This window comes from Dendrobates tinctorius, unplaced genomic scaffold, assembly GCF_039654945.1.
Source record: "Dendrobates tinctorius isolate UK_male_01 unplaced genomic scaffold, ASM3965494v1 ptg000307l, whole genome shotgun sequence".
Lineage (NCBI taxonomy): Eukaryota > Metazoa > Chordata > Amphibia > Anura > Dendrobatidae > Dendrobates > Dendrobates tinctorius.
Window position 1 is genome coordinate 1,848,000 of NW_027361974.1, and position 25,448 is coordinate 1,873,447.

General features: G+C 47.7%; 1 protein-coding gene across 2 annotated transcripts in view; it reads left to right on the forward strand.

Moving 5' to 3' along the window:
- GPATCH1 (G-patch domain containing 1) overlaps window positions 1-25,448 on the forward strand; it is a 48,597-nt gene continuing 23,149 nt past the window's right edge. Inside the window, exons 1-12 of one of the 2 annotated variants that reach the window (XM_073560854.1) lie at window positions 1-209; window positions 4,454-4,588; window positions 4,940-5,025; window positions 5,566-5,726; window positions 6,364-6,461; window positions 19,880-19,938; window positions 20,593-20,835; window positions 20,960-21,107; window positions 22,134-22,213; window positions 23,657-23,870; window positions 24,072-24,362; window positions 24,548-24,726. In XM_073560854.1, coding sequence (XP_073416955.1) covers window positions 137-209; window positions 4,454-4,588; window positions 4,940-5,025; window positions 5,566-5,726; window positions 6,364-6,461; window positions 19,880-19,938; window positions 20,593-20,835; window positions 20,960-21,107; window positions 22,134-22,213; window positions 23,657-23,870; window positions 24,072-24,362; window positions 24,548-24,726 — 1,767 coding nt within the window. In that variant the 5' untranslated portion in view covers window positions 1-136. The remainder of the gene's footprint in view (window positions 210-4,453; window positions 4,589-4,939; window positions 5,026-5,565; window positions 5,727-6,363; window positions 6,462-19,879; window positions 19,939-20,592; window positions 20,836-20,959; window positions 21,108-22,133; window positions 22,214-23,656; window positions 23,871-24,071; window positions 24,363-24,547; window positions 24,727-25,448) is intronic. The other variant, XM_073560855.1, reaches the window with a different exon arrangement.

Sequence of the window (25,448 nt, forward strand, 5' to 3'; positions counted from 1 at the left end):
GAGTCCCTGACTGACACAGGCCTGGCTGGCAGCATTCCCGCGCCTGTCAGGTTACCATGGGAACGCCCTCAGCCCCTGGAGAGCGAATCACGTGGAGGTGTTTGGACCCTGCTCGGCGCCCGTAGTCGGAGCAAAGATGGCCGCGCGCGATAGTGACGGGGAGGAGGATTTTGTCACGTACGGGAAACCTCTGGAGCAGTACGAGGAGGGTGAGAGGCTGCGGGGACACCTCCACAGGGACATGGCAGCCCTCGTGCCGCTGCTGGCTTGGCTCTGGCTGTGCACAGTGTTGATGAGGGAGGGACGATTTTTTTTGTGTGTGTTTCTTTATAACACAGCATTAACAATAAATACAGGCTTTTGAAGGTAGAACAGGCCGGAGTGATGCACCCTGCGGTTATTGTGCATCTTTTTAGTGTCTTCCATAGAGTTGTATGTCCCCAGTGTTCATGGCCCGGGCAATCGTGGAGGTTGTCAGTGCTCGTGGCCCGGGCAGTCGTGGAGGTTGTCAGTGCTCGTGGCCCGGGCAGTCGTGGAGGTTGTCAGTGCTCGTGGCCCGGCCAGTCGTGGAGGTTGTCAGTGCTCGTGGCCCGGGCAGTCGTGGAGGTTGTCAGTTCTCGTGGCCCGGGCAGTCGTGGAGGTTGTCAGTTCTCGTGGCCCGGGCAGTCGTGGATGTTGTCAGTGCTAGTGGCCTGTACAGTCGTGGAGGTTGTCAGTGCTAGTGGCCCGGGCAGTCGTGGAGGTTGTCAGTGCTCGTGGCCCGGGCAGTCGTGGAGGTTGTCAGTGCTCGTGGCCCGGGCAGTCGTGGAGGTTGTCAGTGCTCGTGGCCCGGGCAGTCGTGGAGGTTGTCAGTGCTCGTGGCCCGGGCAGTCGTGGAGGTTGTCAGTTCTCGTGGCCCGGGCAGTCGTGGAGGTTGTCAGTGCTCGTGGCCCGGGCAGTCGTGGAGGTTGTCAGTGCTCGTGGCCCGGGCAGTCGTGGAGGTTGTCAGTGCTCATGGCCCGGGCAGTCGTGGAGGTTGTCAGTGCTCGTGGCCCGGGCAGTCGTGGAGGTTGTCAGTGCTAGTGGCCTGTACAGTCGTGGAGGTTGTCAGTGCTCGTGGCCCGGGCAGTCGTGGAGGTTGTCAGTGCTCGTGGCCCGGGCAGTCGTGGAGGTTGTCAGTGCTCGTGGCCCGGGCAGTCGTGGAGGTTGTCAGTGCTCGTGGCCCGGGCAGTCGTGGAGGTTGTCAGTTCTCGTGGCCCGGGCAGTCGTGGAGGTTGTCAGTTCTCGTGGCCCGGGCAGTCGTGGAGGTTGTCAGTGCTCGTGGCCCGGGCAGTCGTGGAGGTTGTCAGTGCTCGTGGCCCGGCCAGTCGTGGAGGTTGTCAGTGCTAGTGGCCCGGGCAGTCGTGGATGTTGTCAGTGCTCGTGGCCCGGGCAGTCGTGGAGGTTGTCAGTGCTCGTGGCCCGGGCAGTCGTGGAGGTTGTCAGTGCTCGTGGCCCGGGCAGTCGTGGAGGTTGTCAGTGCTCGTGGCCCGGGCAGTCGTGGAGGTTGTCAGTGCTCGTGGCCCGGGCAGTCGTGGAGGTTGTCAGTTCTCGTGGCCCGGGCAGTCGTGGAGGTTGTCAGTGCTCGTGGCCCGGGCAGTCGTGGAGGTTGTCAGTGCTCGTGGCCCGGGCAGTCGTGGAGGTTGTCAGTGCTCATGGCCCGGGCAGTCGTGGAGGTTGTCAGTGCTCGTGGCCCGGGCAGTCGTGGAGGTTGTCAGTGCTAGTGGCCTGTACAGTCGTGGAGGTTGTCAGTGCTCGTGGCCCGGGCAGTCGTGGAGGTTGTCAGTGCTCGTGGCCCGGGCAGTCGTGGAGGTTGTCAGTGCTCGTGGCCCGGGCAGTCGTGGAGGTTGTCAGTGCTCGTGGCCCGGGCAGTCGTGGAGGTTGTCAGTTCTCGTGGCCCGGGCAGTCGTGGAGGTTGTCAGTTCTCGTGGCCCGGGCAGTCGTGGAGGTTGTCAGTGCTCGTGGCCCGGGCAGTCGTGGAGGTTGTCAGTGCTCGTGGCCCGGCCAGTCGTGGAGGTTGTCAGTGCTCGTGGCCCGGCCAGTCGTGGAGGTTGTCAGTGCTCGTGGCCCGGCCAGTCGTGGAGGTTGTCAGTTCTCGTGGCCCGGCCAGTCGTGGAGGTTGTCAGTGCTAGTGGCCTGTACAGTCGTGGAGGTTGTCAGTGCTCGTGGCCCAGGCAGTCGTGGATGTTGTCAGTGCTAGTGGCCTGTACAGTCGTGGAGGTTGTCAGTGCTAGTGGCCCGGGCAGTCGTAGAGGTTGTCAGTGCTAGTGGCCCGGGCAGTCGTGGAGGTTGTCAGTGCTAGTGGCCCGGGCAGTCGTGGAGGTTGTCCGTTCTAGTGGCCCGGGCAGTCGTGGAGGTTGTCAGTGCTCGTGGCCCGGGCAGTCGTGGAGGTTGTCAGTGCTCGTGGCCCGGGCAGTCGTGGAGGTTGTCAGTGCTCGTGGCCCGGGCAGTCGTGGAGGTTGTCAGTGCTCGTGGCCCGGGCAGTCGTGGAGGTTGTCAGTGCTCGTGGCCCGGGCAGTCGTGGAGGTTGTCAGTGCTCGTGGCCCGGGCAGTCGTGGAGATTGTCAGTGCTCGTGGCCCGGGCAGTCGTGGAGGTTGTCAGTGCTCGTGGCCCGGGCAGTCGTGGAGGTTGTCAGTTCTCGTGGCCCGGCCAGTCGTGGATGTTGTCAGTGCTAGTGGCCTGTACAGTCGGTGAGGTTGTCAGTGCTCGTGGCCCGGGCAGTCGTGGATGTTGTCAGTGCTAGTGGCCTGTACAGTCGTGGAGGTTGTCAGTGCTAGTGGCCCGGGCAGTCGTGGAGGTTGTCAGTGCTAGTGGCCCGGGCAGTCGTGGAGGTTGTCAGTGCTAGTGGCCCGGGCAGTCGTGGAGGTTGTCAGTGCTAGTGGCCCGGGCAGTCGTGGAGGTTGTCAGTGCTCGTGGCCCGGGCAGTCGTGGAGGTTGTCAGTTCTCGTGGCCCGGGCAGTCGTGGAGGTTGTCAGTGCTCGTGGCCCGGGCAGTCGTGGAGGTTGTCAGTGCTCGTGGCCCGGGCAGTCGTGGAGGTTGTCAGTGCTCGTGGCCCGGGCAGTCGTGGAGGTTGTCAGTGCTCGTGGCCCGGGCAGTCGTGGAGGTTGTCAGTGCTCGTGGCCCGGGCAGTCGTGGAGGTTGTCAGTGCTCGTGGCCCGGGCAGTCGTGGAGGTTGTCGGTGCTCGTGGCCCGGGCAGTCGTGGAGGTTGTCAGTGCTCGTGGCCCGGGCAGTCGTGGAGGTTGTCAGTGCTAGTGGCCTGTACAGTCGTGGAGGTTGTCAGTGCTCGTGGCCCGGGCAATCGTGGAGGTTGTCAGTGCTAGTGGCCTGTACAGTCGTGGAGGTTGTCAGAGCTCGTGGCCCGGGCAGTCGTGGAGGTTGTCAGTTCTCGTGGCCCGTGCAGTCGTGGAGGTTGTCAGTGCTCGTGGCCCGGGCAGTCGTGGAGGTTGTCAGTGCTAGTGGCCCGGGCAGTCGTGGAGGTTGTCAGTGCTAGTGGCCTGTACAGTCGTGGAGGTTGTCAGTTCTCGTGGCCCGGGCAGTCGTGGAGGTTGTCAGTTCTCGTGGCCCGGGCAGTCGTGGAGGTTGTCAGTGCTCGTGGCCCGGGCAGTCGTGGAGGTTGTCAGTGCTAGTGGCCTGTACAGTCGTGGAGGTTGTCAGTGCTAGTGGCCTGTACAGTCGTGGAGGTTGTCAGTGCTCGTGGCCCGGGCAGTCGTGGAGGTTGTCAGTGCTAGTGGCCTGTACAGTCGTGGAGGATGTCAGTGCTCGTGGCCCGGCCAGTCGTGGAGGTTGTCAGTTCTCGTGGCCCGGGCAGTCGTGGAGGTTGTCAGTTCTCGTTGCCCGGGCAGTCGTGGAGTTTGTCAGTGCTCGTGACCCGGGCAGTCGTGGAGGTTGTCAGTGCTCGTGGCCCGGGCAGTCGTGGAGATTGTCAGTGCTCGTGGCCCGGCCAGTCGTGGAGGTTGTCAGTGCTCGTGGCCCGGCCAGTCGTGGAGGTTGTCAGTGCTCGTGGCCCGGGCAGTCGTGGAGTTTGTCAGTGCTCGTGACCCGGGCAGTCGTGGAGGTTGTCAGTGCTCGTGGCCCGGCCAGTCGTGGAGGTTGTCAGTGCTCGTGGCCCGGCCAGTCGTGGAGGTTGTCAGTGCTCGTGGCCCGGCCAGTCGTGGAGGTTGTCAGTGCTCGTGGCCCGGCCAGTCGTGGAGGTTGTCAGTGCTCGTGGCCCGGGCAGTCGTGGAAGTTTTTGCTGCTCGGTGCCTGGACAGTCGCTGCAGTGCCCCTTTTGCCTGAGCTCCCATTTTCAGCGCCCCACTTGGCTCCTTTATCTGGCTTTGCTCCTGCCCACATCGTCTACCTACATACCTTTTTTTGGTGTGTTTGTTTCTGTCATCGTGTCACCAGTGCTATTATTCCTGCAATAGCTTATGTCCTGTATTCTGCTTTCTTAGGGGAGCAGCCCAAGAGGCCGATACCTCTCCAGGAACAAACTGTAAAAGACGAGAAAGGACGCTATAAACGCTTTCATGGCGCCTTCACCGGAGGGTTTTCTGCTGGATACTTTAACACAGTCGGTTCAAAAGAAGGTGAGACATTTTATACTATAATCGGTAGGGTCCTGTTTTAATTTCCTGAAGCTGGACAACCCCTATAAATGGAAAAGGAACTTATGTTTTAATAGCAAACCCCCCAGGAATGTAGGTCTGAAAGTCTTGTCTGATTGGGGCTGTAGTGTGTGACTACCATAAGTCTACATTCAGGAAAAGGAGTTTGGTGCCCTCAATTGCTGGGAGTATTAATGGTCAGACCCCAAGTATTATACATTTATCACTTATCTTAAATGTTACTTAGTAGGACAAACCCTTTAAGAAGCCTCCATCTGGATGTCAGATAGGCATATGCTATGTTGGTAATCAATTGCTTTTTTGTTATTTTAGGTTGGACACCATCAACGTTTGTGTCTTCACGACAAGGAAAATCGGAAAAACATGTCAGTAGACCGGAGGATTTTATGGATGATGAGGTACAGAAAGGACACAGCAACATGTTAATGCATAGTGAAGCGTAAGAATCTTCATGGCCATAAATCCATTTGTAGGAAAACTGGCGTGGTCTCAGCCTGTGGCTGAGGTTCAATGGAGGGCCAAGATGACAGTGACAGGAGTTTTCAGCAGGCCCCTGGCTGGCAGTTACCCATTGGTACCCTGAGATCGCTTCATGGAAGCCAATGTGCATTGGCACATGCATGCTTTTCATTTAAATGCTGCTGTGAGAGATTGACAGCGGCATTTAAATGGTTAAAGTCACTGCCGAAGTTTGGCGTCAGCTGCAACTGTTAGAGACAGATTCCCGGTTTCTGCAGCTTGTGGAAGTTGCTCAACTCCTGAGCCCCCTCCACACATGAAGACCCCTTCCCAGGACGTGTATGCAACGTCCTTTTGCATGAAGAAGTCAAGAAAAACAGATGCCTCCCAAGTGTGTTGAGATATCCCCTTGTCTATAGCCTCACTAAGTCGTCATCATCGTTGGATTTTTGGCTTATGTAATCCCTCTTGATTTACAGGATCTCGGAGAGTTTGGGATAGCACCAAATGAAATACTGACTACAGACAATTTTGCCTCAAAAAACAAAGATCGAATACGAGAAAAAGCCAGAGAGCTTGCGTCGGTCACGGCACCAATCCCAGGAGCAACCATACTGGAAGATCTAATAGCTCCAGCAAAGTAAACATTTTATGTCAATTTCACTTACTGTTCATGTTAGTTACCACTTCATCGGCCTGAGCGCTCTCGTCCCGGCATCAATGCTGAATAATTTACTGTAGCGGTCCTTGAAGCAGACAACTTTAATACTGCTCAAAAGTTCTAAGAAACAAAATCCAGCAAGTTTTGGAATTTTTTTTTTTTTGTATTTTGGTCACCGCAACCTTTGAGTTTAATTTACTTTTATTACGTTGCGACTTGTGATGAGCGAGCGTGCTCAGATAAGGTGTAATCCATGCATGCTCGTGTGCTAGTAGTATAGGAGCTAACCAAAGATACTCTGTTTGAGTCGCCATGGCTGCATGTCTTGCTGCTGTTCAGCTGCAACAGGTGCAGGGATTGCTTGTTTGTTAGGCAATCCCTGCATGTGCTGCGGCTGTTGAACAGCTGTGAGACATGATGCCGCGGTGACTCGAACATAGTATTCAAGCACGCCGAAGACACTCTATTGGCACACGACCATGCTCGGAAAACCAAGCAAGCTCGTTCATCACTAGTTGCGACATCGAGGTTCACCAAAACATTTGCTGAACAAGATTTTATGTGTCGTCTCTTTTTGCATTATTTTTTCTTAATGTACTTTTGTTATTATCTTCAGGATCACGATGGGAGTGCAGCTTTTACGGCAGATGGGTTGGAAAGAAGGGCAAGGAGTAGGGCCCAGGATAAAGAGGAGAGCTCAGAAGAAAGCAGCCGGTAGGTGGAACAATATTGAAAATATTAACCCAAAGGTCCATTTACATTAGTTGACTTGCGGCACCAAGCACCTCCAAATAACTACTTATTTGCCGGTTGGTGGTTGTTTAATAGCCTTTTGAATGATGCCCTTCTGAGAACAATGATGTTTTTGCTGCACAATTGATCGGCAGCCTGTTTATCTAGGTCCATGATAACCTGGCTTCACACTAGGGATGGGCATTATATATGGGGGTGCAAGTTTGAAACCTCATATGAGTAAGCAGTATAACTTTTTATTAGTTCTTATTTGTACACCTACTTTTATACAAATAGACAACCTCTTTAAATGTAAAAGGAATGTAGTAAAGTTTTACAGGCACAATGTTACAGAGCATTACTGGAGAAGTATGACCGTGAAAGCGATCGGTAACATATGATTACAAGCGTGCGTGGTCAGCCACTGTGAGTGAGGTTGCAATGTGTCCATGTACAGATCTATAGGGATTCCTGCACTGATTCATTCGTCACCAGCAATTTTGAGGGAACGTTATAGCAACATAAAAACATAAAAAAGCAAATATCTAGCAATAAATATGGCTACGGGAACTTGATGGTCAGGCAAATCCCTGTGAGTAAGAAATTAAACTGGGCCACGTTGTGTCATATACTTATGTGCATTGTGCAGAATGTCTGCATCCTTCATTAAACAGGTGTCACGTATTCTTCGTCGCTATTATAACCTGATTTTCTACATATTTGCACTGAAAAAAACAACTTGCAGTGAGTTGTTGTATTTTAACCCCTTCATGACTGCTGCTTTTTTCGTTTTTCGCTCCCCTTCTTCCCAGAGCCATAACTTTTTTTTATTTCTCCTACGCCTTATTGAGGGACACAGAGACAGTGGGTGTTATGCTGCTGCCACTAGGAGGACACTAAGCAAATCAGAAAAAAGTTAACTCCTCCCCTGCAGTATACACCCCGCAGCTGGATGAGATATTTCCCGTTCATGCTTAGTGTCTGTAGGAGGCACTTGGGTCTGGTTTCAAACCCCACCGTTTTTATTTTATTTTTGAATTTTTCTGCAAATTTTTATTTTTTAATTAACGGAGTGAAGGGGGCGACGGTTCCTTTCTACTGCCCACTCTCCCCCGAACAAACAGGCAAGCACGTGGAGTAACCCTTCACGTACCTTTCCTGCGACATTTTGGGGCTGATTCCTCTACTTTGGCGATGATGCCTAATGGAAGTTCCCGTCCAGGGCAGGCGCACGTAACGGAGAAGATTTGGGACAGCTCTTACGTATACCCTGAATCAGCCCCATAGCTCTCCATCCCCCTATCACAGGGAGGATCGATTGAGCGTGGCCCCTTTAATAACTCCTCCAGCACTGCTACATCACCAACCTGGAGGATAAGAGGCCTGCATAGAGAGCCGGACAGCACTGAGCACTGGAGTGGCGGTATGGGGTCGGGTGCTGTCCCCCGGGAGTAGCGCTGATGTAGCATCGGCGGCGGTACACCAGGCCCCCCCCCCCGCGGCGCTACCGCAGGTAGCGCAAAAAACTTAGTCCCTGGCTTTCAGGCCTGCTAGGCCGCAATTTCCATGGCGCCGCCCCGGCCCGCCCACCAACGCCTACCTCGAGTAGGCTCAAAATCCAGGCCCCGGCTTTTCAGGCCTACTAGGCCGCAATTTGAATAGCGCCGCCCCCTCACTTTGGCGCCTCTCAGCCCACACGAGATGCGCAATCCTAATCTTGGGGGCCATATCCTTTTTACCTCAGCTGGAGACAAGCTGTGAGGCGAACAGCCGGATACCGGGTGACACCGCAGGGCCACGCCATTCCTCCCGGGCGACACAGAATAGGACCGGGTAAGCTGCATCTGCCCCAGATTAAAGCTTAACCCCTTCCTGGAACGTTCCCTGCAGCTGACTCTGCCGTTAACCCTTGCAGGAGCGCTATGTCTCAATCCAAGGAAGCGAAGCGGGTTGCAAAAAAGCACACTGCATTTTTTACCGTGTGTAACTTTTGCAAAGCGGCCCTACCTAGTGCACAGACTAATCCGTTCTGCACTGACTGCGCCCAGTCCTGCGCTCAATCGCCCCCTGCCACCGCTGCTGACGGGTCTCCTGCGTTTAGTACCCCTGAGTGGGCTGCGTCCCTGTCACGGTCTGTGGAGTCTCTGACCCAGGCTATATGCTCTCTCCGGGAGGGCTCTTCAAGTCAGAAGGCGTCCTTACCTCCCGATGAAGGCTCTGGCGTTGAAAGGGAACCGTCCGCTAGCAGGGGCCGTACTCGTTCAAGGGATGGTCAGGGCTCTAGAAAGCGGACTCATGATGCTTCCTCTAGCCCTGTTCGCACTTGTGCATCTGCGACTCCTATTTCTCGCTCTCCCTCTCCCGGAGTTCTCAGCGAGCACGACTCTGAGTTTGATTCTGACACGTCTGCCCCTCAGAATCCCCCATCTGATCAAGAGTCACTTGATTCTCTTATAGAATCAGTTAACAAGATCCTGAAGTTGGATGAGGATAATGTTCCCGCTCCAACACATCCCATTTTTCTTAAGAAAACCAAGCGTGTGCACAGGTTATGTACCAGCCGTCCAGATTTTAAGGAAGTGGTTCAGCAACACAGAGATCGTGCACATAATTGGTTCTCAGGGCACAAGTCTACTCAGGCTAAATACCCCTTTGACCCAGACATAATGAAAGCTTGGTTACAGTCCCCTCCAGTGGACCCGCCTGTATCGCGCCTGGCTTCAAAAACGCTTTTGTCCGTATCCGAGGGGTCCTCGATTAGAAACCCCTCTGATCGTCAGATTGACTACCTTGCCCGTTCAGTGTTTGAAGCTTTTCAGGAGCAGCGCTTTTTCCATCCTTCACAGCAATTTGGGTCACAAAAGCGATGGCCGCTTGGGCAGAGGTCTTGATTACCTCCTTCCAGGACTCCAATCTTCCTCCGGAAGCAACTGCGGTCGCCAGGCAGATAATTCACGCAGCGGACTTCGTAGTGGACGCCTCTTTTAACGCCGCCAATTGCACTGCTCAAACTGCCGCTTATGCGATCTCCATTAGAAGAGCCCTATGGCTCCGCGACTGGCGAGCAGATGCTTAACTTCTCTCCCGTTTCAAACGGGTCATCTTTTTGGAGAGAAACTAGATCAACTCATTTCTGATGCTACCGGGGGGAAAAGTAAATTCCTTTCTCAGCAAAAAGCTGCTCGGCCGTTTCGCAACCAACAACTGGCGCGCTTTCGTTCCTTTCACAACGACTCCGGTTGGTCCTCCTCTACCTTCTCTTCTGGATCAGGTCCATCTCCACGCGGAGATAGAGGCTCCCAGGTCTTGTACAGACCCAGCTGTCCTTGGAAACCCAGGCCTAGGGCTTCTGGTTCCAAAGGAGCCAGGTCTCATAGACCTACCCAATGACTTGTTGCGGTATCCGGCGGATGCCGACAAAGTAGGCGGCCGCCTACTTTCCTTCAGCCACACCTGGCTCGCGGTCGTCCACGACAAGTGGGTCAGGGAGCTGGTGTCCTCCGCTCCCCTTCCAACTCGTTTTTTCCTTTCCTCTCCGCCCAAGGGAAAGACAAGAGCCTTCCTTCGGGCTGTTCAGGCTCTCTTAAGGGACGGCATCATCTTTCCGGTCCCTCATCACGAGAGGCAGGGCTGTGGAGTCAGTAAGCCAAACCTGCGACTCCGACTCCTCAATTTCCCTTACACCGACTCCGACTCCAACTCCCACATATATTGCTTATATTTAAGTGAAAAATTTATTGTAGTACAATGTGAACATCAGGCATTTAATCATTTCTATGATCCAATAATCAAGATATTTAGAACATAATATCTATTTATTGGAATACAACTTTAGAACACAAAAAACTGTAATAAATTGTAAATATGTAATACACTGTATACTATCGATTACATACATACGGTACAGACCAAAGTTTGGACATACCTTCTCATTCAAAGAGTTTTCTTTATTTTCATGACTATGAAAATTGTAGATTCACTCTGAAGGCATCAAAACAATGAATTAACACATGTGGAATTATATAATTAACAAAAAAGTGTGAAACAACTGAAAATATGTCTTATATTCTAGGTTCTTCAAAGTAGCCACCTTTGATTACTGCTTTGCACACTCTTGGCATTCTCTTGATTGAGAAGGTGTGTCCAAACTTTTGGTCTGTACTGTGTATACCTAACATACTGTATGTGTGTGTGTGTGTATATATATATATATATATATATACACATATACACACACACACACACACACTATGACTTACCTCGGCTAAGATAGAGCCAAGATCCTCAGGCCACATTGACACTATGGGCGTAGCCAGGGTCAAACCTGGGGGGGGGGGGGCAGAACCTCATACTGTTACGCAGAATTTCATACTGCACTCCTCAGCTGCTACAGAACCTCATACTTCACACCCCTACACTTGAAAATAAAGCCTGCACCTTAAGAAGATGTGGTGATGAATGCAGTCTATTTATTCCAACTATCAATTGATGTTGATGTGTTACTGAAGACGAGCAATGCCTTTCCTGGGCATCCTTTTGGGCAGTTATGAGGTGTACCTGACTAGTGCTAAAAAAAAAGGAGTGTTATTAGTCTGTGTGCTATCCGGCTTTCATTCTTTTTGGTACAGATATGATATGGATAGACAGATATGGATAAATGGATATATAGATAGAGCAGATTTAGCGGATGACCTAGTGTTGCCATGGCACCGGTTCCGGCTTCCGTATATCTTTCCCCCTCTTCCCTTGCTTCCGAGGGTCATCAAGAAGATCAGAGCAGAGGGGGTGCCTGTAATCCTAGATTGGCCGCGCCGACCATGGTAGGCAGAACTAATTCAACTAGTCGCCGACATTCCCTGGCGACTTCCAGATTGCTCGGATCTGCTTTCTCAGGGCCCGATTTACCACCAGGACTCCGGGGCGCTGTCTTTGACGGCATGGCTGTTGAATCCTGGATTTTAGCACCGGCAGGATTCTCTCCCAATGTCATATCCACCATGATTAGTGCTAGGAAGCCCGTATCCAGACGTATCTATCACCGCACCTGGAAAATCTTCCTATCATGGTCGTTCCCCTCTGGTATTCTCCATTTCGAGCATATTGGAGTTTCTCCAATCCGGACTAAAATCCGGCCTCGCGCTTAGCTCACTCAAGGGCCAAATTTCGGCCCTGTCAGTGTTTTTCCAACAAAAAATTGCCACCAAACCTCAGGTCAAGACATTTATTCAAGGAGTCTCCCATGTGGCGCCTCCTTATAGGAATCCATTAGAACCATGGGACCTTAACCTGGTTCTCGGGGCCTTACAAGAGGATCCTTTTGAACCGTTGCAGGATGTGTCATTGACCATCCTCTCTTGGAAAGTGGTCTTTCTAGTAGCAATTACGTCTTTCAGACGAGTTTCAGAATTGGCAGCTCTGTCCTGCCGTTCTCCATTCCTGAATTTTCATCAGGACAAGGTGGTTCTCAGGACGTCCCCGTCCTTCCTGCCCAAGGTCATTTCCTCTTTCCATCTCAACGAGGAAATTGTTTTGCCATCCTTTTGTCTGGCGCCAGTCCATCGCATTGAGAAGGCCCTCCACACCCTAGATGTGGTTAGGGCACTGAGACGGTACATCTCTCGGATGGCTCCCTTCTGCAAGTCAGATGCCCTGTTTTTACTTCGTGAGGGGCATAGGAAGGGCCTAGCCGCATCCAAAGCAACGCTAGCCAGGTGGATTCGCTCTGCGATTCAGGAATCCTACCGTGTCAGGAAAGCGCATGTCCCAGCGGGGATTAAAGCGCACTCTACCCGGTCAGCGGGCGCCTCTTGGGCCATTCGGCACCAGGCCACAGCAGAACAGGTCTGCAAGGCTGCAGCTTGGTCCAGTCTGCATACCTTTTCAAAACATTACCAAATTCATTCTCAGGCCTGCCTCTGCAGATGCAGCTCTCGGCAGACGCGTTCTGCAATCGGCAGTACCTCAGTCATAACTCAGAGGTACATGGGGTATTAGCAGATGTATGCTCCCCACCCAGGGACTGCTTTAGGACGTCCCACTGTCTCCGTGTCCCCCAATGAGGCATAGGAGAAATAGGGATTTTTATGTACTCAACCTTAAAATCCTTTTCTCCGAGCCATTCATTGGGGGACACAGCACCCACCCTGTTTAGCCTACTGGCTCATTTGTAGCATTCTTAGGTTTTGACATAGTTCGTTACTGTTGACTGTTTAAGCTCCTACTGCTTTTTTCACTGAACTGGAAATATCTCATCCAGCTGCGGGGTGTATACTGCAGGGGAGGAGTTAACTTTTTTTCTGATTTGCTTAGTGTCCTCCTAGTGGCAGCAGCATAACACCCACTGTCTCTGTGTCCCCCAATGAATGGCTTGGAGAAAAGGATTTTACGGTGAGTACACAAAAATCCCTATTTTTCCGTCAATATGGCCATGTGAGGGCTTATTTTTTGCAGTACGAGTTGTACTTTTGAACGACACCATTGGTTTTACCATGTCGTGTACTTGAAAACGGGAAAAAAATTCCAAGTGTAGTGAAATTGCAAAAAAAAAAGTGCAATCCCACACTGTTTTTTTGTTTGGCTTTTTTGCTAGGTTCACTAAATGCTAAAACTGACCTACCATTATGATTCTCCAGGTGATTACGAGTTTATAATAATAAAGTAACTTGGCACTCAACTGAATGATCCTTTTTGAAAATAAGTTTTTATTGTGGGTCTGGGTAACCTACTTGTGCACCTTGTAGTAGTGCCACTCTATACTTTACACATTGCGAGTTCATAGACTTCAAACATGTCTAGGTTCTCTTTTATCTAAGCGGTGAAAAAAATTCAAAAGTTTGCTTTAAAAAAAAAAAAAAAAAAAAAATTGCGCCATTTTCCGAGACTCGTAGCGTCTCCATTTTTCGTGATTTCGGGTCAGGTGCAGGCTTTTTTTCTTGCGCGCTGAGCTGACATTTTTAATGATACCACAGTTGTGCAGATACGATCTTTTGATCGCCTGTTATTGCATTTTAATGTAATGTCGCAGGGACCAAAAAAAAGTAATTCTGGCGTTTTGATTTTTTTTCTCGCTACGCCATTTAGCGATCAGGTTAATCCTTTTTTTTTTATTGATCGGGCAATTCTGAACACTGCAATACCAAATATGTGTAGGTTTGGTTTTTTGTTATTTCATTGTTTTATTTTGATTGGGGCAAAAGGGGGTGATTTAAACTTTTGTGTTTTTAATTTTTAAACACATTTTTTAACTTTTGTCATGCATCAATAGCCTCTGTAGGAGGCTAGAAGCTGCCATAGCGCGATCGCCTCTGCTTCATAGAGGTGATGCATAGATCACCTCTATGTAGAATTACAGCATTGCTATGAACGCCGACCACAGGGTGGCGCTCATAGCAATCTGCCAGCAACAACCATAGAGGAGTCGAGGAGAGCTCAAGTTTTTATGGCAACTCGTCGCTGACCCCCGATCACGTGACTGGGGTCTGCAATGCGCGTATTTCTGTCCGCTCTCCGGACGCTCTAGTTAAATGCCCGCTGTCAGTGTTTGACAGCGTGATTTAACTAGTTAATAGGCGTGGGCAGATCACGATTCCGCTCGAGCCTATTGCGGGCACATGTCAGCTGTTTATACCTGCTGACATGTCGCGGCATTGAGGTGGGCTCACCGCCGGAGCCCACCTCAAAGCGGGGGATACTATCATAGAATCGTAGAGTTGGAAGGGACCTCCTGGGCCATCTGGTCCAACCCCCTGCTCAAAGCAGGATTCGCTAAATCATCCCAGTCAGATATCTGTCCAGCCTCTGTTTGAAGACTTCCATTGAAGGAGAACTCACCACTTCTCGTGGCAGCTTGTTTCACTCATTGATCACTTTAACTGTGAAAAAGTTTTTTCTAATATCTAATCTGTGTCTCCTCCCATTCAGTTTCATCCCATTGCTTCTAGTCTTTCCTTGTGCAAATGAGAATAAAGTTGATCCTTCTACAATGTGACAGCCCTTTAGATATTTGTAGACAGCTATTAAGTCTCCTCTCAGTCTTCTCTTTTGCAAACTAAACATTCCCAAATCCTGCAACCTTTCCTCATAAGACAGGGTTTGCAGACCGGTCACCATTCTGGTGGCTCTTTTCTGAACTTGCTCCAGTTTGTTGATGTCTTTTTTAAAATGTGGTGCCCAAAACTGGACACAATATTCCAGATGAGGTCTGACCAAAGAGGAGTAGAGGGAAATAATGACTTCACGTGATCTAGACTGTATGCTTCTGTTAATACCAGCTGACGTACTATTCCATCAGCTGGCAGTAAGGGCTTAAAGAAATTTCATGTAAATCTTCACAAGTCCGGCCTGTGCATTTTGTTTTGATTTTACCATAGATTTCACATTATTGCTATCAATAAGTAAGATCTGCAATTTTCTTTAACCCCTTCCTGCCATCCGACGTACTATCCCGTCCACGGTACCCGGGCCCGTATGACCGGGGACGGGATAGTACGTCGGCGCGATCAGCGGCGCCCACGTGGTGAGCGCCGCTAATCGCGGCCGGGTGTCAGCTGATTATCACAGCTGACACCCGGCACAATGTGTCAGGGGCGGTCACGGACTGCCCCCGACACGTTAACCCCTTGCACACCGCGATCAAACACGATCGCGGTGTACCGGGGGTTAAAGGGAAGCATCGGCAGGGAGGGGGCTCCCTCCGTGCTTCCCTGAGCCCCCCACGGCAGCGCAATGTGCAGCGCTGCTGCGGGGGACTCCCTTCCTCCAGGCCCCCGAATCCAAGATGGCGACGGGGGCCTTCGGGGGCCTGCGGAAGCTGGCTTCCTCAGTGCCTGCAAAGCGCAGGCATGAGGAAGCCTTCTGCAGTGCCTGTGTCAGATCGCTGATCTGTCACAGTGATCTGTGATGTGACAGATCAGCGATCTGTCACAGGACAGTGATGTCCCACCTGGGACTATTTAATAAAGTATAAAAAAAAAAAAAAAAAAAGTGTAAAAATAATTTTAAAAAAATCGCCAAATAAATTAGAAAAAAAAAAAAAAATTCCCCCAATAAATCCATTTTTTGGAAATAATAAAAAAAAAAACAATAAAAGTACACATATTAGGTATCGCCGCGTCCGTAACGACCCGCCCTATAAAACTGTCCCATTAGTTAACCCCTTTAGCGAACCCCTTAAAAAATAAAAATAAAAAACGAAGCAAAAAATAATGATTTATTATCATACCACCAAACAAAAAGTGTAATAACGCGCGATCAAAAAGACGCATATAAATATCCATGGTACCGCTGAAAACGTCATCTTGTCCCGCAAAAAACGAGCCGCCACACAGCATCATCAGCGAAAAAATAAAAAAGTTATAGCTCGCTGAATAAAGCGATGCAAAAATAATTATTTTTTATATAAAATAGTTTTCATTGCATAAAACCGACAAAAACATAAAAAACGACCTAAATGAGGTATCGCTGTAACCGTACTGACCCGAAGAATAAAACCGCTTTATCAATTTTACCGCACGCGGAACGGTGTAAACGCACCCCCCCAAAAGAAATTCATGAAACGCTGGTTTTTGTTCATTCTGCGTCCCAAAAATCGGAATAAAAAGCGATCAAAAAATTTCACGTGCCCGAAAATGGTACCAATAAAAACGTCAACTTGTCCCGCAAAAAATAAGACCTCACATGACTCGGTGGGTCAAAATACGGAAAAATTATAGCTCTCAATATGTGGTGATGCAAAAACTATTTTTACAATAAAAAGCGTCTTTTAGCGTGCGACAGCCGCCAAACATAAAAACCGCCATAAATAGTAAATCAAACCCCCCGTTATCACCCCCTTAGTTAGGGAAAAATAATAAAATTAAAAAAATGTATTTATTTCCATTTTTCCATTAGGGCTAGGGTTAGGGCTAGGGGTGTGTTGGGGTAGGGTTAGGGTAGGGTTAGGGCTAGGGTTAGGGCTAGGGTTAGGGTTAGGGGCGTGTTGGGGTTCGGGTTGGAGTTAGAATTGGGGGTTTCCACTGTTTGGGAACATCAGGGGATCTCCAAATGCATCATGGCGTCTGATCTCAATTCCAGCCAATTCTGAGTTGAAAAAGTCAAATGGTGCTCCTTCCCTTCCAAGCTCTGCCATGCGCCCAAACAGTGTTTTACCCCCACATGTAGGGTATCAGCCTACTCAGGACAAATTGCAAAACAATTTTTGGGGTCCAATTTCTCCTGTTACCCTTAGGAAAATAAAAAATTGGGGGTAAAAATATCATTTTTGTGGAAAAAAATGATTTTTTTATTTTCACGTCCGAGTGTTATAAACTTCTGTGAAGCACTTGGGGGTTCAAAGTGCTCACCACACATCTAGATAAGTTCCGTGGGGGGTCTAGTGTCCAAAATGGGGTCACTTGTGGGGAGTTTCAATAGTTTAGGTACATCAGGGGCTCTCCAAACGCACATGACACCCGCAGACCATTCCATCAAAGTCTGCATTCCAAAACGTCACTGCTTCCCTTCCGAGCCCCGACGTGTGTCCATACAGTAGTTTTCTCCCACATATGGGGTGTCAGCGTACTCAGGACAAATTGGACAACAACTTTTGGGGTCCAATTTCTCCTGTTACCCTTGGGAAAATGAAAAAATTGGGGACTAATTGATCATGTTTGTGGAAAAAATACGATTTTTTTATTTTCATGCCCTGGCATTATAAACTTCTGTGAAGCCCTTGGGGGTTCAAAGTGCTCACCTCACATCTAGATACGTTCCTTAGTGGGTCTAGTTTTCAAAATGGGGTCATTTGTGGGGGGGTTTCCACTGTTTAGGTACATTAGGGGCTCTCCAAAGGCAACATGACACCCGCAGACCAATCCATCAAAGTCTGCATTCCAAAACGTCACTACTTCCCTTCCGAGCCCCGACGTGTGCCCATACAGTAGTTTTCTCCCACATATGGGGTATCAGCATACTCAGGACAAATTGGACAACAACTTTTGGGGTCCAATTTCTCCTGGTACCCTTGGGAAAATAAAAAAATGGTGACTAAAAGATCATGTTTGTGGAAAAAATACGAATTTTTTATTTTCACGCCCGGGCGTTGTAAACTTCTGTGAAGCACTGGGGGGTTCAAAGTGCTCACCACACATCTAGATAAGTTCCTTGGGGGGTCTAGTATACAAAATGGTGTCATTTGTGGGGGGTTTCCACTGTTTAGGTACATTAGGGGCTCTCCAAAGGCAACATGACACCCGCAGACCATTCCATCAAAGTCTGCATTCCAAAACGTCACTACTTCCCTTCCGATCCCCGACGTGTGCCCATACAGTAGTTTTCTCCCACATTTGGGGTATCAGCATACTCAGGACAAATTGGACAACAACTTTTGGGGTCCAATTTCTCCTGGTACCCTTGGGAAAATAAAAAAATGGTGATTAAAAGATCATGTTTGTGGAAAAAATACGAATTTTTTATTTTCACGCCCCGTGTTATAAACTTCTGTGAAGCACTGGGGGGGTCAAAGTGCTCACCACACATCTAGATAAGTTCCTTAGGGGGTCTAGTTTCCAAAATGGTGTCATTTGTGGGGGGTTTCCACTGTTTTGGTACATCAGGGGTTTTCCAAACGCGACATCGTGTCCGATCTCAATTCCAGCCAAAAACGTCAAATGGCGCTGCTTCCCTTCCGAGCTCTGCCATGCGCCCAAATAGTGGTTTACCCCCACATGTGGGGTATCAGTGTACTCAGGACAAATTGCACAATAACTTTTAGGGTCCTGTTACCCTTGGAAAAATAAGAATTGAGGGTGAAAAGATCATTTTTGTGGAAAAAATATGATTTTTTAATTGTATGGCTTTATGTTATAAACTTCTGTGAAGCCCATGGGGGTTCAAAGTTCTCACCACACATCTAGATAAGTTCCTTAGGGGGTCTAGTTTCCAAAATGGTGTCATTTGTGGGGGGTTTCCACTGTTTTGGTACATCAGGGGTTTTCCAAACGCGACATCGTGTCCGATCTCAATTCCAGCCAAAAACGTCAAATGGCGCTGCTTCCCTTCCGAGCTCTGCCATGCGCCCAAATAGTGGTTTACCCCCACATGTGGGGTATCAGCGTACTCAGGACCAATTGCACAATAACTTTTAGCGTCCTGTTACCCTTGGGAAAATAAAAATTGGGGTGAAAAGATCATTTTTGTGGAAAAAATATGATTTTTTAATTGTACCGCTGTACGTTATAAACTTCTGTAAAGCCCTTGTGGGTTCAAAGTTCTCACCACATATCTAGATAAGTTCCTTGGGGGGGTCTAGTTTCCAAAATGGGGTCACTTGTAGGGGGTTTCCACTGTTTAGGTACATCAGGGACTCTCCAAATGTGACATGGCGTCCAATCTGAATTCCAGCCAATTTTGCATTGAAAAAGGTCAAACGGCGCTCCTTCCATTCTGAGCTCTGCCATGCGCCGAAACAGTCGTTCCCCCCCACATATCAGGTATCTGCGTACTCAGGACAAATTGCACAATAACTTTTGCAGTTCAATTTCTCCTGTTACCCTTGGTAAAATAAAAAAAATTGAACCTGAAGTATTTTTTTTATGAAAAAAGTTAATGTTCATTTTTTTTTTAAATATTCAAAAAAATTCCTGTGACGCACCTAAAGGGTTAATAAACTTCTTGAATGTGGTTTTGAGCACCTTAAGGGGTGCAGTTTTTAGAATGGTGTCACTTTTGGGTATTTTCTATCATATAGACCCCTCAAAGTGGCTTCAAATGTGATGTGGTCCTAAAAATAAAATGGTGTTGTAAAAATGAGAAATCGCTGGTCAACTTTTAACCCCTATAACTTCCTAAAAAAAAAAAATTTTGGTTCCAAAATTGTGCTGATGTAAAGTAAACATGTGGGAAATGTTAGTTATCAAGTTTTTTGTGTGCCGTATCTCTGTGATTTAAGGGCATAAAAATTCAAAGTTGGAAAATCGCGAAATTTTCAAAATTTTCGCCAAATTTCCGTTTTTCTCACAAATAAACGCAAGTTATTTTAATGAAATTTTACCACTAACATGAAGTACAATATGTCACGAGAAAACAATGTCAGAAACACCGGGATCCATGGAAGCGTTCCAGAGTTATGACCTCATAAAGGTACAGTGGTCAGAATTGTAAAAATTGGCCCGGTCATGAACGTGCAAACCACCCTTGGGGGTGAAGGGGTTAAACAAAAATGAGCCTGTACTAATTTGTTGGTGCCAAGTATGGATGTGGTTTTGAGAATCTCATCCACTTGTACTGCACATAGAGCGAAGGCACAGACAATTAATTACTGATTAATCCTAAATGGTCACTTATAATACTGAAAGTTTTAATCAAATATATGCATTGTAGAATAGACAGAAGAGTCAAGTTAAAGTGTTATTTTTGCTTTTCAGAAAGTAACGTGAAGACGTATGGCTGTGCACTGCCTCCTAAGGGCTCCGAGGAATCTGAGGTGAGTTTCCACAACTAATGATTAAGGAGAGGAAGTTCTGGGGGCTCTGTCAAGGGGAGATCTGTCACAAAGCTGAAGTTCTGAGTATTTTAAATTAGAGATGCAAAGACTTCAGAATTGAGTGCAGCTCTGGGGTATAATAGAGGAGGTAAATCGGGGTCAGTAATGTAATGTATGTACACAGTGACTGCACCAGAAGAATAGTGAGTGCAGCTCTGGGGTATAATACAGGATATAACTCAGGATCACTGCAGGATCAGTAATGTATGTACACAGTGACTGCAGCAGCAGAATAGTGAGTGCAGCTCTGGGATATAATACAGGATGTAACTCAGGATCAGTAATGTATATTCACAGTGACTGCACCATCAGAATAGTGAGTGCAGCTCTGGGGTATAATACAGGATGTAACTCAGGATCAGTAATGTAATGTATGTACACAGTGACTGCACCAGCAGAATAGTGAGTGCAGCTCTGGGGTATAATACAGGATGTAACTCAGGATCAGTAATGTATATGCACAGTGACTGCACCATCAGAATAGTGAGTGCAGGATTGGAGTATATCACAGGAGGTAGATCGGGATTACATTAGTGACTTTTTCTGTAGATTAATTCTATACATAAACTGGACATTGTATTTTCTTATTTACAGGGTGAAGAGGATGACTACGTACCTGAGAATATTACATTTGCACCCAAAGATGTGACTCCCATAGACTTCACAGTAAAAGACAATGTCCATGGTCTGGGTTACCGGGGCCTTAATCCTCATAAAGCTTTGTTCGGCTCTCTGAACACACACATAAATGTATTCAGCGACACCTCAGAAAAGACGAACAGTTTACTGCGTGATGTGCGACAGAGCAAAGGAAGGAAAGTGGGAATCTCTGGGCAGGTGAGGTGCAGGTCGTTGGTACAACTTGATATCCACTAATGTGTACATGTGTAAAGCCAAACCAGAGAAACCTTACGCTATTTCGGCCTCTGGCTTCATGGGCTTTTGCCTTTTTGTTTCTCAGGCTTTTGGCGTTGGTGCAATGGAAGATGAGGATGATGATATTTACAGCATTGACTCCTTGTCGAAATACGACACGGTCCTGCAAGAAGAGGAGGCCGGAGACGGACTCTTTGGATGGACAGCACCAAAAGAGTACAAAAATAAAAAAGGTATCGGACGCCTGTGACAGCCTGTAGTAAAACCCTGCCATGTGTTACTACCATTAGCCTCAACAAGTGTTAATGCTGTGAAGCTACAACTTCCAGGATTCCCTGACAGCCACTGATTGCGGTGATGGCATGTTGGGCGTTGTAGTTTCACAGCAGTAGGAAGAGGTGTAACAGTAAACTGCAGGATCTGACTACACGCGGTGTGTTTGTAGCCTGTAACCATGAAGACACACAAGCCTGCATAAGAGCTGTATACAAACAGAATATAAATGCAGCTGAGTAATAGAAAAAAAAGCTGAAAATTGTACACAGTTTCCTATCATTCTAACTATAGATCTATTAATGGGGTTCAGTTTCCACCCTCCATCTGGAAAGAGCGGGTATTGTGTGGCAGCCATCTAACTCCATCTATACCTCTTTCTCACATACAGACTGGTGGACACCGTGTGCCAAGCGCTTGTATGAACAGAGGCGTGCCTGATGTGTTTATTTGCGTAGCTGTGTGCAGTGGAGTGTTTGCAGTGCACTCCTGCTTCTATATAACCGCAGCTGTTAGATTAACCCCTTCCTTGCAAGAAATGCTATCCTCAGCAGGAATTTATTGGGAAAGTCGGGAGACATTTTCACATCCAGAGACCTCAATTGTCCATTTGCTCTAATTAAAGGGGTTGGCCACTTTGTTAAAAGCATTTCCCATTGCAAAAACCTTGTCCTGCAGCGCCCCCACAGCGAGAAGGTAGCATTGCACAGTGCAAAGGGAATCCCAGCGGGCCAGCTGTGTAGTACATGAACATAACAATCTGTTTTGCAGAGTTTCTGTTACCTACTTCATGCTCTGACTTTTAGATCTAGGACTCAACTCTATAACTCCAGAATAAGATGACACTGATCTCCTTAAATATGTTTTTTTTGAAGCAGAAAAGAATTTATCTCTATTGCTGACTAACCATGTGACATTTTTTTTTTCAGCATTTTTTTTTTTGTATATTTTACCTAGTTAACTTTTTTTTTTTTTTTTTGTTTAAGGCCCGTCCAAAGAACTTCAATATATCGGAAAAATGCTGGAAGGTTTTTGTCTGGCAACAGAAGTGCCTCCATCTAAAAAGGTAGGTTTTTTTTTTTAAAGCCTACTCTGGAGAAGCTCTAAAAGCAGACACCATTTTCCATGCCTCGGCTGTCCAACACTGATGCATGGGTAGTCCTTCAACCTCTCATTTACAAGCTGTAGGCATGTGACTGCTGCAGCCAAACAGCCATGGCTCGGCAATGAATGGTAAAGTATGGTACATGCAAAAAAACCTCCAAAAAAATATTTTGGGATCAAAGACAAGAAAAGAAACCAAGGTAGCAACAGAAAAATGATCCCTAAAACTTCACTTTTAATCAATGTTTAAAATCTGGACAATCCCAGTGCATAAGGACTAGGGTAATATTTAAACAGACACCAGACAAAAAATAGTAATAGATACTCCAGGTCACTAAACTCGCCCTAGTGGGCCCTGGCAATCCCTGCCTAGCCGCGGAGGTTGGCACCCTAGTTGTAGACGATAGTGGCGCCCCCGCTCAACGTCGGTGACCCTAATACACCCTACAAGACCCTAGTCCACGACGAGGATACACAAAAAAAAAAAACACAAACACACAATAACCACCCGAAAAACCCTGGTGGAGAGACTGTATAACGTCTCAGAAGATGTACTGAAATCATGGGTAAATAAACCCATCCCAGATATTATCTCGTAGTAAAAAATACTGATATATAGCAGCTTATATTGGCTTATTATTATTTGTGGGTTTTTTTTTTGTTTATCCTCGTCGTGGACTAGGGTCTTGCAGGGTGTATTAGGGTCACCGACGTTGAGCGGGGGCGCCACTATCGTCTACAACTAGGGTGCCAACCTCCGCGGCTAGGCAGGGATTGCCAGGGCCCACTAGGGCGAGTTTAGTGACCTGGAGTATCTATTACTATTTTTTGTCTGGTGTCTGTTTAAATATTACCCTAGTCCTTATGCACTGGGATTGTCCAGATTTTAAACATTGATTAAAAGTGAAGTTTTAGGGATCATTTTTCTGTTGCTACCTTGGTTTCTTTTAAAGTATGGTACATGGCAATGATTGGCTGCAGTGGTCACAAGAAGTGGGAGACCACCAGGTCATCTATACTGGATCAACGCAGGATACAGGAGACATTTATTTTGTTTTATTTTTTTTATTTTTTCAAATGATGCTTTTTTTTTTTTTTACTTCTATTTTTTTTTTTCATTAGATGTCCAATCGTGGTCAGTCCCTATCATTTTTGGACAAATATTATCTGCATTTTGTTTTTTTTTGCTTTTTTTTTTTCTAATGCCTGCTTTTTTTTAGAAGTCTAAAATAGTATGTTCTCTTTTGGGGACCAAGCTTTTTTTTTTTTACTACCCTAATGCTTTACACCTCAGCTTTGCTTGTTCACATTGCTGGTGTTTTATATCCACAAGCCCATCTGATGCCATTGATTAGCAAATAATTGATTTCTATTACTTTAAATGTTCATTGTCTTTTATCCTCAGGTCTATCCACCTCCTGACCTCCCCAAGGATTACCGGCCTGTTCACTATTTTAGACCTGTGATAGCTGAGAACAGTCAGAATTCGGCAGTTCTCCAGGCCATGATTGAATCCGCTTCGAAATCCATTGTGGCACCTGTCAAAGAGCAACCGGCCAGCAGACACCAACTCAATTCTACCCAGCGCAGAGAGTTGTTGGGAGAAGCTCCGCTTCAGGGTGAGTGTGAGATGTCTGTACTAACCTGCCAATCCTTTGTAGCACAGCGGTCCCTGCCGCTCACTGGTCACTTTGCTTCTTCTTCCTTGGATGGTGTTTTACCACTGCAGCCAATCAATGGTGATGCGGTTACAGATGACCCCTTCAGTTTAGGTGTTGCTTTTTATTTTCATTAATGTTTTTTTATGTCTGATTCTTTAGGATCCACATCTGTGATGGAGCTCCTATCTGAAAAAGACAGAGGGCGAATCCAGGATGTGAGGCAGAATCTGGAAGAACAGAGAACCAAGGCCCAGAAACTTGCTCAAGAAGCTTTGAAAAAACGTTTCCAGGCTTCCGCTGCAGAAGAGAAGGACAACAAGTTGCAGCAAAGACTGCTTGACAGGCAGCTAATCCCGGAGCACGCCGGAGAGTTTCGGCCATTCGAAAGAAATCCAGAAAAGCAAAAGAGATATGAAAACTATATTAGGAGTCTTCACAAGGGACAGAAAGGTACAAATAACTGAGTTCAAGGGATTGTTTACTTATGAGCACTCCGTGAGATGATGAAATTGGACATGGGGTCTGCCAATATTGTCTTCATGTGGTGTTCTGAAAATTGATAATTTTTGGTGGCTGGAATACCCCTTGTAATGAAGTTTATATTTACAATTTAGCTGAATTCTTTCTCTTTTCAGATGCTTTGGAGAGCTGCCTAGATGCCAACATGACTGAATGGGAACGATCCCGTGAGCGAGAGGAATTCATGCGATCTGCCATGTTGTATAAGCCCACCAACTCCCATCTCTCCTCTCGGTTCACCAGGGGAAAATATGAAGACGATTCAGACACCGTTGAAGTACCGAGGGATGAGGAGGTGTGTGCATAGCTGTATGTGTACACACACCTGTACATAAAATACGTCAGGGGAATTGTTTCAAGATTGTTTATCCCCCCCCCCCTGCCCCCCAAAAAATCTCCCTGGGTTTTGCTGCCACCAGCTTCCTCTGGGGGCATGGTCAGCCACCTTTCCAGCATCGTGTAAGTAGTCACCGCCCACAATTCATAAACACAAAACTTACCCAAAACACATTATCTCTTATTTAACACAATCAATAGATAGGATTCCAGGATATATTATAGAAATTATTGAAGAGTTCTAACATATATACTGCTCAAAAAAATAAAGGGAACACTTAAAAAACAGAATATAACTCCAAGTAAATCAAACTTCTGTGAAATCAAACTGTCCACTTAGGAAGCAACACTGATTGACAATCAATTTCACATGCTGTTGTGCAAATGGAATAGACAACAGATGGAAATTATTGGCAATTATCAAGACACACTCAATAAAAGAGTGGTTCTACAGTTGTGGACCACAGACCAAATCTCAGTACCAATGCTTTCTGGCTGATGTTTTGGTCACTTCTGAATGTTGGTTGTGCTTTCACACTCGTGGTAGCATGAGACGGACTCTACAACCCACACAAGTGGCTCAGGTAGTGCAGCTCATCCAGGATGGCACATCAATTCGAGCTGTGGCAAGAGGGTTTGCTGTGTCTGTCATGGTAGTGTCCAGAGGCTGGAGGCGCTACC